The sequence below is a fragment of the Mesoplodon mirus genome (assembly GCF_964341445.2).
Source record: "Mesoplodon mirus genome assembly, chromosome: 15".
NCBI classification, from domain to species: Eukaryota; Metazoa; Chordata; class Mammalia; order Artiodactyla; family Ziphiidae; genus Mesoplodon; species Mesoplodon mirus.
In genome coordinates, this window is record NC_138991.1 from 82985142 (window position 1) to 82998687 (window position 13546).

Below are 13546 nucleotides of genomic sequence, written 5' to 3' on the forward strand. Positions count from 1 at the left end.
AGAATTTCAACAGAGAACTAGAATTTATTTTTAAAAATCAGATGGACTTTTTATTGACGTATAGTTGCTGTACAGTATTATATAAGTTATAGGTGTACAAAACAGTGATTTACAGTTTTAAAAGGTTATATTCCATTTATAGTTATTATAAAATATTGGCTATATTCCCCATGTTGTACAATCAGTATATCCTTGTAGCTTATTTTATACCTAATATTTTGTACCTTTATTCCCCCTACCGCTATATTATTGCCCCTGCCCCCTTTCCTCTCTCCACTGGTAACCACTGCTTTGTTCTCTATATGTGTGAGTTTCCTACTTTTTTGTTACATTCAATAGTTTGATGTATTTTTTAGATTCCACATATAAGTAATACTTTACAGTATTTGTCTTTCTCTGTCTTATTTTCACTTAGCATAATGCCCTCCAAGTTCATTTGTGTTGCTGCAAATGGCAAAACTTTCTTTTTTGTGGCTGAGTAGTATTTCATTGTATAAATATACCACATCTTCTTTATCCATTCATCTTTTTGTTGGACACTTAAGTTGCTTCAGTATCTTGGCAATTGTAAATAATGCTGCGATGAACGTTGGGGTGCATGTATCTTTTTGAATTAGTGTTTTTGTTTTTTTCAAATAAATACCCAAGAGTAGAATTCCTAGGTCATATGGTAGTTCTGTTTTTAGTTTTTTGAGAAACCTCCATGTTGTTTTCCATAGTGGCTGCTCCAGTTTATATTCCCACCAACAGTGTACAAGGGTTCCCTTTTCTCCCCATCCTCTCCAACATTTGTTATTTGTGTTCTTTTTAATGATGGCCATTCTGACAGATGCGAGTTGATATCTCTTTGTGATTTTGATTAGTATTTCCCTGATGATTAGCGATGTTGAACATCTTTTTTTTTTTTTTTTTTTGCGGTATGCGGGCCTCTCACTGCTGTGGCCTCTCCTGTTGCGGAGCACAGGCTCCAGACGCGCAGGCTCAGCGGCCATGGCTCACGGGCCCAGCCACTCCACGGCATGTGGGATCCTCCCGGACTGGGGCACGAACCCATGTCCCCTGCATCGGCAGGCGGACTCCCAACCACTGCGCCACCAGGGAAGCCCGAACATCTTTTCATGTGCCTGTTGGCCATCTGCATTTCCTCAGATAGACATTTTATAACTAAAAACTACAGTATCTGAAATTAAGAACTTATTAGATGAGTTGTAAATGTTTGATGTTTGCTTTCTATCCTTTTACTTTAAATATTTCAGTTTTCTTGTACTTACAGTGTTTATCTTGTAAAACACTCTTAGTTGGGTTTCATTTATCCATTCTGATAATCTTTGTCTTTTCATTGTAGTAGTCTGTTTATGTAATATAATTTCTGATACAGTTGAATTGTTTAAAGTTGTACAGCATAACGACTTGACTTACATACACTGTGAAATGATGACCACGATAAGTTTAGTTAACATCCATCCATATAGATACCAAAAGAAAAAAGAAAAAAATTTTTTCTCCCTATGATGAGAACTTTTAGGGTTTACCTTCTTAGCAGCTTTCAAATGCACCAGACAGCAGTGTTAACCTTAGTCCCCATGCTGTACATTACATCCCCAGTACTTGTTTATCTTATACCTGGAAGTTTTACCTTTTGACCACCTTCATCCAATTCTCCCATCTCTTGTAAACACAAATCTGATCTCTTTTTCTGTGAGTCTTTTTTTTTTATAGTTTTGGTTTTTTTGTTTGCTTGTTTGTTTTTAGATTCCACGTGTAAGTGAGATCATACAGAATTTGTCTTTCTCTATCTGACTTATTTCACCTAGTATAATGCTCTCAGGGTCCATCCATGTTGTCTCAGATGTCAGGATTTCCTTCTTTTTTGTAGTTGAATAGTATTCCATTTTCTTTACCCATTCATCTGTCAGTGGATAGTTAGGTTGCTTTCATGTCTTGGCTATTATAAATAGTGCTGCAGTGAACATGGCAGTGCAGATATCTTCAAAGTATCGAGATATTTCATTTCCTTCAGATATACACCCAGAAGTGGAATTGCTGGATCATGTGGTAGTTCTATTTAAAAATTTTTGAGGAACCTCCATACTGTTTTCCTTAGTGGCTGTTCCAATTTATAATCCCACCAACAGTGTACAAAGGTTCCCTTTTTTCCACATCCTGCTAGCATTGTTATCGCTCATAACAATGAGTTTTTGAATGAATGATAACCATTCTGACAGGCAGAGGTGATTTTGATTTGCATTTCCCTGATGTTTAGTACTGTTGAGCACCTTTTTTTTTTTTTTTTTTTGCAGTACGCGGGCCTCTCACTGTTGTGGCCTCTCCCATTGTGGAGCACAGGCTCCGGACGCGCAGGCTCAGCGGCCATGGCTCACGGGCCCAGCCAGTCCGCGGCACGTGGGATCCTCCCGGACCGGGGCATGAACCCGTGTCCCCTGCATCGGCAGGCAGACTCCCAACCACTGCGCCACCAGGGAAGCCCTGTTGAGCACCTTTTAATATACCTGTTGGCCATTTGAATATCTTATTTGGGAAAATGTCTATTTAGGTCCTTTGCCCATTTTTTAAAACTGGATTATTTGGGGTTTTTTGCCATTGATCTCTGTGAGTTCTTTATATATTCTGGATTTTAGCATCTTATTAGGGATTATGATTTGCAGATATTTTCACCCATTCCATAGGTTGCTGTAATTGAGTTTTTAATTTTACTTTTTTTTTTTTTTTTTGTGGTACGCGGGCCTCTCACTGTTGTGGCCTCTCCCGTTGTGGAGCACAGGCTCCGGACGTGCAGGCTCAGCGGCCATGGCTCACGGGCCCAGCCGCTCCGCGGCATGTGGGATCCTCCCAGACCGGGGCACGAACCCGCGTCCCCTGCATCGGCAGGCGGACGCTCAACCACTGCGCCACCAGGGAAGCCCTAATTTTACTTTTTGAAAAATGTTTTTTAGTTCCTTTTTTGTTTATTTTAATTTTTCTGGTTTAATTTTACTTTTTTAAAATATATGTTCCGTCTGTTCTTTGATCCTTTGCTGATCTTTTGTATGTTGTTTCGTATGTTCTTTTGCAGTAATGGTTTTTTTTTATTTCCATTTTTCCTCTTCTGTTAGCTTTTTTATTATTTATTTATTTATTTTATATAAGTTGCTATAGATACACATTTTTATTTTATTTTTTTTGACTGCATGGGGTCTTCATTGCTGTGTGTGGGCTTTCTCTAGTTGCAGCGAGCAGGGGCTACTCTTTGTTGCAGTGCGCGTGCTTCTCATTGTGGTGGCTTCTCTTGCTGTGAAGCACAGGCTCTAGGTGCGTGGGCTTCAGTGGTTGCAGCACGCGGGCTCAGGAGCTGTGGCTCGCGGGCTCTAGAGCACAAGCTCAGTAGTTGTGGTGCACGGGCTTAGTTGCTCCACACCATGTGGGATCCTCCCAGACCAGGGCTCGAACCCATGTCCCCTGCATTGGCAGGTGGATTCTTAATAACCACTGCGCCACCAGGGAAGCCCGGTTCTGTTAGCTTTTTAGTTATTCTTTTTTCTTTTTATTTATTTATTTATTATTATTTTGTTGTTGTTGTGCGGGGTCTTGGTTGCAGCAGGTGGGCTCCTTAGTTGCCGCTTGCCTGCTCTTTAGTTGAGGCACATGGGCTCCTTAGTTGTGGCACGCAAACTCTCAGTCACAGCATGCATGTGGGATCTAGTTCCCTGGCCAGGGATCGAACCTGGGCCCCCTGCATTGGGAGTGCGGAGTCTTAACCAGTGTGCCACCAGGGAAGTCCCCTTATTTTTCTTTTTCTTTCTTTTCTTTTAAATTTATTTAATTTATTTATTTTTTGGCTGCGTTGGGTCTTCATTGCTGTGCATGGGTTTTCACTAGTTGTGGCAAGCGGGGGGCTACTCTTTGTTGTGGGACATGGGCTTCTCTTGTTGCGGAGCACGGCCTCTAGGCACGCGGGCTTCAGTAGTTGTGGCACGCGGGCCCTGGAGTGCAGGCTCAGTTGTTGTGGCACATGGGCTTAGTTGCTCCACGGCATGTGGGATATTCCCAGACCAGGACTTGAAGCTGTGTCCCCTGCATTGGCAGGATTCTTAACTACTGTGCCACCAGGGAAGCCCCTGTTTTTCTTTTCAGTGGTGTTTTCACAATAAGCTTAGAATGCTACCTTGACCAGGTATGTGGGAAGAGTTTTGATATTCCCTCATTCTTAATGTTCTTTTTTTTTCTTCTTTTTCAGACTCTGTGGAACAGGTAGTCACCATGTTTAGATATTAGCAAGCACATAGGTGTATGTCTGCATTGGAAAATGGCAGAGGGAAACAATGAAGAGGTAATTCACTTGAACAACTTCCACTGCCACCGGGGACGAGGTAAGTGTTCTCGCTTTCTCTCTTTCACCATTGCTTTTTCCCTTAGTGTTACAGTTATATTGTCTTTGAAATGAATCTGTTCTGCACCATGTAAAACCCAGAGACGTTTCATTTTTAGATCTCAGGACATCAGGTTTAAATGGACTCATCAGACTAGAATTTTATGTCAAATGGTGATTCCTGCTGGCATGAATGAAGTTTAAGAACCTTCTATCACAAGTAGATTAGATCTTAAGAGGTAGGAGTATGGGAACTGTGGTAGTTCTCAGTTTTTGAAGGAATGGTGACTGCAGAGGAGTGCTCCTCCAGGCCTGTACATTCTGAAAGTACTGAATCTGCTGCTAAAGCACTTCTGGTCCCTCATACAATACTTAATTTAGTTTTTGCCAGAAGGTTCTGGTTTAGCCTTACAAGGAATTTTAGGACGTATATTCTTTGACTTTACAGTTTAAAATTGGGGGAAATTCATTCATTCATAAAGGGAAAGGAGCCTACATTTCTCTAAGATTCCTAAACGCATATGAAATTTCCTATCAGATCGTAATTCCCAGTTACATCTAGACTAAAAGGAAAAACGTTATGCTGATGAGTAGGAAAAGATCATAAGTATAAATTCCATGGAAAAAGTTATACCATTTTTTGTGTGTTTTCCCATTGATAATATTTTGTGCTTATGAAGAAGTTTTTCTTTTTCCAGCAGAAGGTAAATTATATATATAGGGCTTTCAGATAATTTAAAATTGAGCAAATTTTATTAAGCAAATAAATTGAGAAAAACAAATTTGTTTAAACTATGCAAATTATGAAAACAAAAGAAATGCCAAGTTTTTAAGGATTTTATTAATGTGTATTCTGACTTGCTACTGATTGTAGCCATAATTTATTGTGATTTAGGAAGTTTTAAATCCTAGTTGTAATTTGTATGTATGATCATTTCCAAATTTTCTGAACATGTATATCAAATAAACATTGTGATTGTTTTTTTAACTGGGTCTTAAATATACTTCAACAAAGTTTCTTTAAGAATAACTTTTTCTGGGAAATTATTGGCTTTAGAGGTATATTTTTCTGTTGGACACATTTTGTGTATTTTGCACCCATTGTGAGGAATTTTATCATGAGGAACTATACACATTTTAAGTGTATAGTTCAGTGAGTTTTGAAAAATGAATATACCAATATAACCACCATCTCAATCATGATGTAGAACATATCCAGAAAGATTCCTGTGTGCCGCTTTGCAGGTAGTCCTCACCCCACTCCTGAACTAAGGAAACCACTGATTTGCTTTTTGTCACTATATGGGTTCATATAAATGGAATCATACAGTGTTTACTCTTTGTCCTGAATTCTTCTGCACAGCATAATTTTTCTGATTCATCCATGTTGTTGCATGTGTCAGTAATTCAATCCCTTTTAATTGCTGAATAGTATTCACCTAGAATTCTATATCCAGTGAAGATAGCCTTACAAATAAAGGTAAAGTAAGGTTAAAAGTACAAGAATAAAAAAAAAGATGCATTATGCAAACAGTAGTCCTCAAGACAGAGCTGTTAAGTCTATATATTATTAGATAAAGTAGACAATCCAGCCAGAAGTGTTTATACAGATAAAGAGTTCTGGGAAAGATAGAGTCTGGGAAGATAGAACAATTCTAATCTCTATAGAGTAGTAATATGGTATCAGAATATACAAAGAAAAAATTGACAGAACTAAAAGGAGAGTTGGACAAATCTGCAATCAAAATGGGAGATTTTAACATGTTTCTTTCAATAACTGAGAGAGACCAAGCACACAGAAACATTTGTATAAATATGGAACACTGGAAGAGCATGATCAACAAACTGGACATAATAAACATATATGGGACTGCCACTCTACTCGGGACAGACCCGGGCGGCTGAAACCCTGTCTGCCCTCCAGGCCGCACACCAGGTGTTGCTGTCTCTAAGCTGAACTGGTCACCTTCTTTGAGCAAAGAGCCCTGGGATGTGAAGAAAAGGAGACAACAGTCATACACCCAGAGTGTGAGTACAGAGAGACCTTCAAGATGGCAGAGGAGTGAGACGTGGAGATCGCCTTCCTCCCCACAAATACATCGAAACTACATCTACATGTGGAACAACTCCTACAGAACACCTACTGAACGCTGGCAGAAGACCTCAGACCTCCCAAAAGGCAAGAAACTCCCCACGTACCTGGGTAGGGCAAAAGCAAAAAGGAAAAACAGACAAAAGAATAGGGATGGGACCTGCACCAGTGGGAGGGAGCTGTGAAGGAGGAAAAGTTTCCACACGATAGGAAGCCCCTTCACTGGCGGAGACGGGGTGTGGTGGGGGGGAGGCGGGAGGTGGAAGCTTCAGAGCCACAGAGGAGAGCACTGCAACAGGGGTGCGGAGGGCAAAGTGGCGAGATTCCCACACAGAGTATGAGTGCCGACCAGCACTCACCAGCCTGAGAGGCTTGTCTGCTCACCCGCTGGGGCGGGCGTGGGCTGGGAGCTGAGGCTTGGGCTTCGGAGGTCAGATCCCAGGGAGAGGACTGGGGTCGGCTGCATGAACACAGCCTGAAGGGGGCTCTTGTGCCACAGCTAGCCGGGAGGGAGTCCGGGAAAAAGTCTGGACCTGCCTAAGAGGCGAGAGACCGTTGTTTCAGGGTGCGCAAGGAGAGGGGATGCAGATCACCACCTAAACGAGCTCCAGAGACAGGCGCAAGCCGTGGCTCTCAGTGCGGACCCCAGAGACGGGCATGAGATGCTAAGGCAGCTGCTACAGACACCAAGAAGCCTGTGTACAAGCACAGGTCACTGTCCACACCTCCCCTCCTGGGAGCCTGTGCAGCCTGCCACTGCCAGGGTCCCATGATCCAGGGACAACTTCCCCGGGAGAACACACGGCGCACCTCAGGCTGTTGCAACGTCACACCAGCCTCTGCCACCGCAGGCTCGCCCCGCATTCTGTACCCCTCCCTCCCCCTAGCCTGAGTGAGCCAGAGCCCCCTAATCAGCTGCTACCTTAACCCCGTCCTGTCTGAGCGAAGGAACAGACACCCTCAGGTGACCTACACGGAGAGGTGGGTCCAAATCCAAAGCTGAACCCCAGGAGCTGTGCGAACAAAGAAGAGAAAGGGAAATCTCTCCCAGCAGCCTCAGGAGCAGTGGATTATATCGCCACACTCAACTTGATGTACCCTGCATCTGTGGAATGCCTGAGTAGACAACCTCATTCCAAAATTGAGGCGGTGGACTTTGGGAGCAACGATATATATATTTTATTCCTTTTTCTCTTTTTGTGAATTTGTATGTGTCTGCTTCTTTGTGTGATTTTTTTTTTTTTTTTTTTTTTGCGGTATGTGGGCTTCTCACTGTTGTGGCCTCTCCCGTGGCTCCGGACGCGCAGGCTCAGCGGCCATGGCTCACGGGCTCAGCCACTCTGCGGCATGTGGGATCCTCGCGGACCAGGGCATGAACCCGTGTCCCCTGCATTGGCAGGCGGACTCTCAACCACTGCGCCACCAGGGAAGCCCTCTTTGTGTGATTTTGTCTGTATAGCTTTGCTTTTACCATTTGTCCTATGATTCCGTTTTTTTTTAATTACTTTTTAATTTTTTAATTTTTTATTTTATTTTATTTGTTTTGCAGTACGTGGCCCTCTCAGTGCTGTGGCCTCTCCCGCTGCGGAGCACAGGCTCCAGACGCACAGCCCCAGCGGCCACGGCCCATGGGCCCAGCCGCTCCGTGGCACACTGGAACCTCCCGGACCGGGGCACGAACCCGCGTCCCCTGCATTGGCAGGCAGACTCTCAACCACTGTGCCACCAGGGAAGCCCAATTTTTTAAAAATTATTATTATTTATTTTAATAACTATTTAATTTAATTTATTTTTTTCCTTTGTTTCTTTCTTTTTTTCTCCCTTTTTTTCTGAGCCATGTGGCTCACAGGGTCTTGGTGCTCTGGCTGGGTGTCAGGCCTGTGTCTCTGAGGTGGGAGAGCCAAGTTCAGGACATTGGTCCACCAGAGACCTCCTGGCTCCATGTAATATTAAACAGCGAAAGCTCTCACAGAGATCTCCATTTCCATGCCAAGACCCAGCTCCACTCAATGACCAGCAAGCTACAGTGCTGGACACCCTATGCCAAACAACTAGCAAGACAGTAACACAACCCCACCCATTAACAGAGAGGCTGCCTAAAATCATAATAAGGTCACAGACGCCCCAAAACACACCATCAGATGCGGTCCTGCCCACCAGAAAGACAAGATCTAGCCCCTTCCTCCAGAACACAGGTACCAGTCCCCTCCACCAGGAAGCCTACACAACCCACTGAACCAGCCTTAGCCACTGGGGGCAGACACCAAAAACAATGGGAACTACAAACCTGCAGCCTGCGAAAAGGAGACCCCAAACACAGTTAGTTAAGCAAAATGAGAAGAGAGAGAAACACACAGCAGTTGAAGGAGCAAGGTAAAAACCCACCAGACCAAACAAAAGAAGAGGAAATAGTCAGTCTACCTGAAAAAGAATTCAGAGTAATGAGAGTAAAGATGATCCAAAATCTTGGAAATAGAATGGAGAAAATACAAGAAACATTTAACAAGGACCTAGAAGAACTAAAGAGCAAACAAACAATGATGAACAACACAATAAGTGAAATTAAAAATTCTCTAGAAGGAATCAGTAGCAAAATAACTGAGGCAGAAGAACGGATAAGTGACCTGGAGGATAAAATAGTGGAAATAACTACTGCAGAGCAGAATAAAGAAAAAAGAAAGAAAAGAATTGAGGACAGTCTCAGAGACCTCTGGGACAACATTAAACACACCAGCATTTGAATTATAGGGGCCCCAGAAGAAGAGAAAAAGAAAGGGACTGAGAAAATATTTGTAGAGATTATAGTTGAAAACTTCCCTAATATGGGAAAGGAAAGAGTTAATCACATCCAGGAAGCGCAGAGAGTCCTGTACAGGATAAATCCAAGGAGAAACACGCCAAGACACACATTAATGAAACTATCAAAAATTAAATACAAAGAAAAAGTATTAAAAGCAGCAAGGGAAAAACAACAAATAATATACAAGGGAGTCTCCATAAGCTCAACAGCTGATCTTTCAGCAGAAACTCTGCAAGCCAGAAAGGAGTAGCAGGACATATTTAAAGTGATGAAAGGGAAAAACCTACAACGAAGATTACTCAGCAAGGATCTCATTCAGATTCGATGAAGAAATTAAAACCTTTACAGACAAGCAAAAGCTAAGAGAATTCAGCACCACCAAACCAGCTATACAATAAATGCTAAAGGAACTTCTCTAGGCAGGAAACACAAGAGAAAGAAAAGACCTACAATAGCAAACCCAGAACAATCAAGGAAATGGTAATAAGAACATACATATCGATAATTACCTTAAATGTAAATGGATGAAATGCTCCAACCAAAAGACATAGACTGGCTGAATGGATACAAAAACAAGACCCATATATATGTTGTCTGCAAGAGACCCACTTCAGACCTAGGGACACATACAGACTGAAAGTGAGGGGATGGAAAAAGATATTCCATGCAAATGGAAATCAGAAGAAAGCTGGAGTAGCAGTTCTCATATCAGACAAAATAGACTTTAAACTAAAGACTATTACAAGAGACAAAGAAGGACACTACATAATGTTCAAGGGCTCAATCCAAGAAGGAAGATGTAACAATTGTAAATATTGATGCACCCAACATAGGAGCACTTCAATACATGAGGCAAATGCTAATAGCCGTAAAAGGGGAAATCGACAGTAACACAATCATAGTAGGGGACTTTAACACCCCACTTTCACCAATGGACAGATCATCCAAAATGAAAATAAATAAGGAAACACAAGCTTTAAATGATACATTAAACAAGATGGACTTAATTGATATTTACAGGACATTCCATCCAAAAACAACAGAATACGCTTCTCAAGTGCTCATGGACATTCTCCAGGATAGATCATATCTTGGGTCACAAATCAAGCCTTGGTAAATTTAAGAAAATTGATATCGTATCAAGTATCTTTTCTGATCACAATGCTATGAGACTAGATATCAATTACAGGAAAAAATCTGCAAAAAATACAAATACATGGAGGCTAAACAATACACTACTTAATAACCAAGAGATCACTGAAGAAATCAAAGAGGAAATCAAAAAATACCTAGAAACAAATGACAATGAGAACACGGCAACCCAAAACCTATGGGATGCAGCAAAAGCAGTTCTAAGAGGGAAGCTTATAGCAATACAGTCCTACCTCAAGAAACAAGAAATATCTCAAATAAACCTAACCTTATGCCTAAAGCAATTAGAGAAAGAAGAACAAAAAAAAACCCCGAAGTTAGCAGAAGGAAAGAAATCATAAAGATCAGATCAAAAATAAATGAAAAAGAAATGAAGGAAACAGTAGCAAAGATCAATAAAACTAAAAGCTGGTTCTTTGAGAAGATAAACAAATTTGATAAACCATTAGCCAGACTCATCAAGAAAAAAAGGGAGAAGACTCAAATCAATAGCATTAGAAATGAAAAAGGAGAAGTAACAACTGACGCTGCAGAAATACAAAGGATCATGAGTGATTACTACAAGCAACTCTATGCCAGTAAAATGGACAACCTGGAAGAACTGGACAAATTCTTAGAAAAGCACAACCTTCTGAGACTGAACCAGGAAGAAATAGAAAATATAAACAGACTAATCACAAGCACTGAAATTGAGACTGTGATTAAAAATCTTCCAGAAAACAAAAGCCCAGGACCAGATGGCTTCACAGGCGAATTCTATCCAACATTTAGAGGAGAGCTAATACCTCTCCTTCTCAAACTCTTCCAAAATATAGCAGAGGGAGGAACACTCCCAAACTCATTCTACGAGGCCACCATCACCCTGATACCAAAACTAGACAAAGATGTCACAAAGAAAGAAAACTACAGGCCAATATCACTGCTGAGCATAGATGCAAAAATCCTCAACAAAATACTAGCAAACAGAATCCAACAGCACATTAAAAGGATCATACACCATGATCAAGTGAGGTTTATCCCAGGAATGCAAGGATTGTTCAATATATACAAATCAATCAATGTGATACACCATATTAACAGATTGAAGGATAAAAACCATATGATCATTTCAATAGATGCAGAAAAAGCTTTCGACAAAATTCAACACCCTTTAATGATAAAAACCCTCCAGAAAGTAAGCCTAGAGGGAACTTACCTCAACATAATAAAGGCCATATATGACAGTCCCACAGCCAACTTGTTCTCAATGGTGAAAAACTGAAACCATTTCCACTAAGATCAGGAACAAAACAAGGTTGCCCACTCTCACCACTGTTATTCAACATAGTTTTGGAAGTTTTAGCCACAGCAATCAGAAGAAACAGAAATAAAAGGAATACAAATCGGAAATGAAGCAGTAAAGCTGTCACTGTTTGCAGATGACATGATACTATACATAGAGAATCCTAAAGATGCTACCAGAAAACTACTAGAGCTAATCAATAAATTTGGTAAAGTAGCAGGATACAAAATTAACGCATAGAAATCTCTTGCATTCCTATACACTAATGATGAAAAATCTGAAAGAGAAATTAAGGAAACACTCCCATTTACCATTACAACCAAAAGAATAAAATACCTAGGAATAAACCTACCTAAGGAGACAAAAGACCTGTATGCAGAAAACTGTAAGACACTGATGAAAGAAATTAAAGATGCTACAAACAGATGGAGAGAAATACCATGTTCTTGTATTGGAAGAATCAACATTGTGAAAATGACTATACTACCCAAAGCAATGTACAGATTCAATGCAATCTCTGTCAAACTACCAGTGACAATTTTCACAGAACTAGAACAAAAAATCTTAAAATTTGTATGGATACACAAAAGACCCCGACTAGCCAAAGCCATCTTGAGAAAGAAAAATGGAGCTGGAGGAATCAGGCTCCCTGACTTCAGACTATACTACAAAGCTGCAGTAATCAAGACAGTATGGTACTGGCACAAAAACAGAAGTACAGATCAATGGAACAGGATAGAAAGCCCAGAGATAAACCCACACACATATGGTCACCTTATTTTTGATTAAGGAGGCAAGAATATACAGTGGAACAAAGACAGCCTCTTCAATAAGTGGTACTGGGAAAACTGGATAGCTACATGTAAAAGAATGAAATTAGAACACTCCCTAACACCATACACAAAAATAAACTCAAAATGGATTAAAGACCTAAATGTACGGCCAGATACTATAAAGCTCTTAGAGGAAAACATAGGCAGAACACTCCATGATGTAAATCACAGCAAGATCCTTTTTGACCCACCTCTTAGAGAAATGGAAATAAAAACAAAAATAAACAAATGGGACCTAATGAAACTTAAAAGCTTTTGCACAGCAAAGGAAACCATAAACAAGATGAAAAGACAACCCTCAGAATGGGAGAAAATATTTGCAAACGAAGCAACTGACAAAGGATTAATCTCCAAAATTTACAAGGGGCTTGTGCAGCTCAATATCAAAAAAACAAACAACCCAATCCAAAAATAGGCAGAAGACCTAAATAGACATTTCTCCAAAGAAGATATACAGATAGCCAACAAACACATGAAAGAATGTTCAACATCACTGATCATTAGAGAAATGCAAATCAAAACTACAATAAGGTGTCACTTCACACCAGTCAGAATGGCCATCCTCAAAAAATCTACAAACAGTAAATGCTGGAGAGGGTGTGGAGAAAAGGGAACCCTCTTGCACTCTTGGTGGGAATGTAAATTGATACAGCCACTATGGAGAACAGTATGGAGGTTCCTTAAAAAGTAAAAGTAGAACTACCATACGACCCAGCTATCCTACTACTGGGCATATACCCTGAGAAAACCATAATTCAAAAAGAGTCATGTACCACAATATTCATTGCAGCTCTATTAACAATAGCCAGGACATGGAAGCAACTTAAGTGTCCATCGACAGATGAATGGATAAAGAAGATGTGGCACATACATACAATGTAATATTACTCAGCCATAAAAAGGAACGAAATTGAGTTATTAGTAGTGAGGTGGATGGACCTAGAATCTGTCATACAGAGTGAAGTAAGTCAGAAAGAGAAAAACAAATACCATATGCTAACACATACATATGCAATCTAAA

At 40.7% G+C, this 13546-nt stretch overlaps 1 protein-coding gene across 3 annotated transcripts in view; it reads left to right on the top strand.

Annotated features, from left to right (window-relative positions):
* Window positions 1-13546, top strand: part of RNF216 (ring finger protein 216) — a 170456-nt gene that overhangs the window by 12614 nt on the left and 144296 nt on the right. For all 3 annotated transcript variants that reach the window (XM_082645719.1, XM_082645718.1, XM_082645720.1), the window contains one exon: window positions 4235-4367. In XM_082645719.1, the coding sequence (XP_082501845.1) occupies window positions 4304-4367 (64 nt within the window). In that variant the 5' untranslated portion in view covers window positions 4235-4303. The remainder of the gene's footprint in view (window positions 1-4234; window positions 4368-13546) is intronic.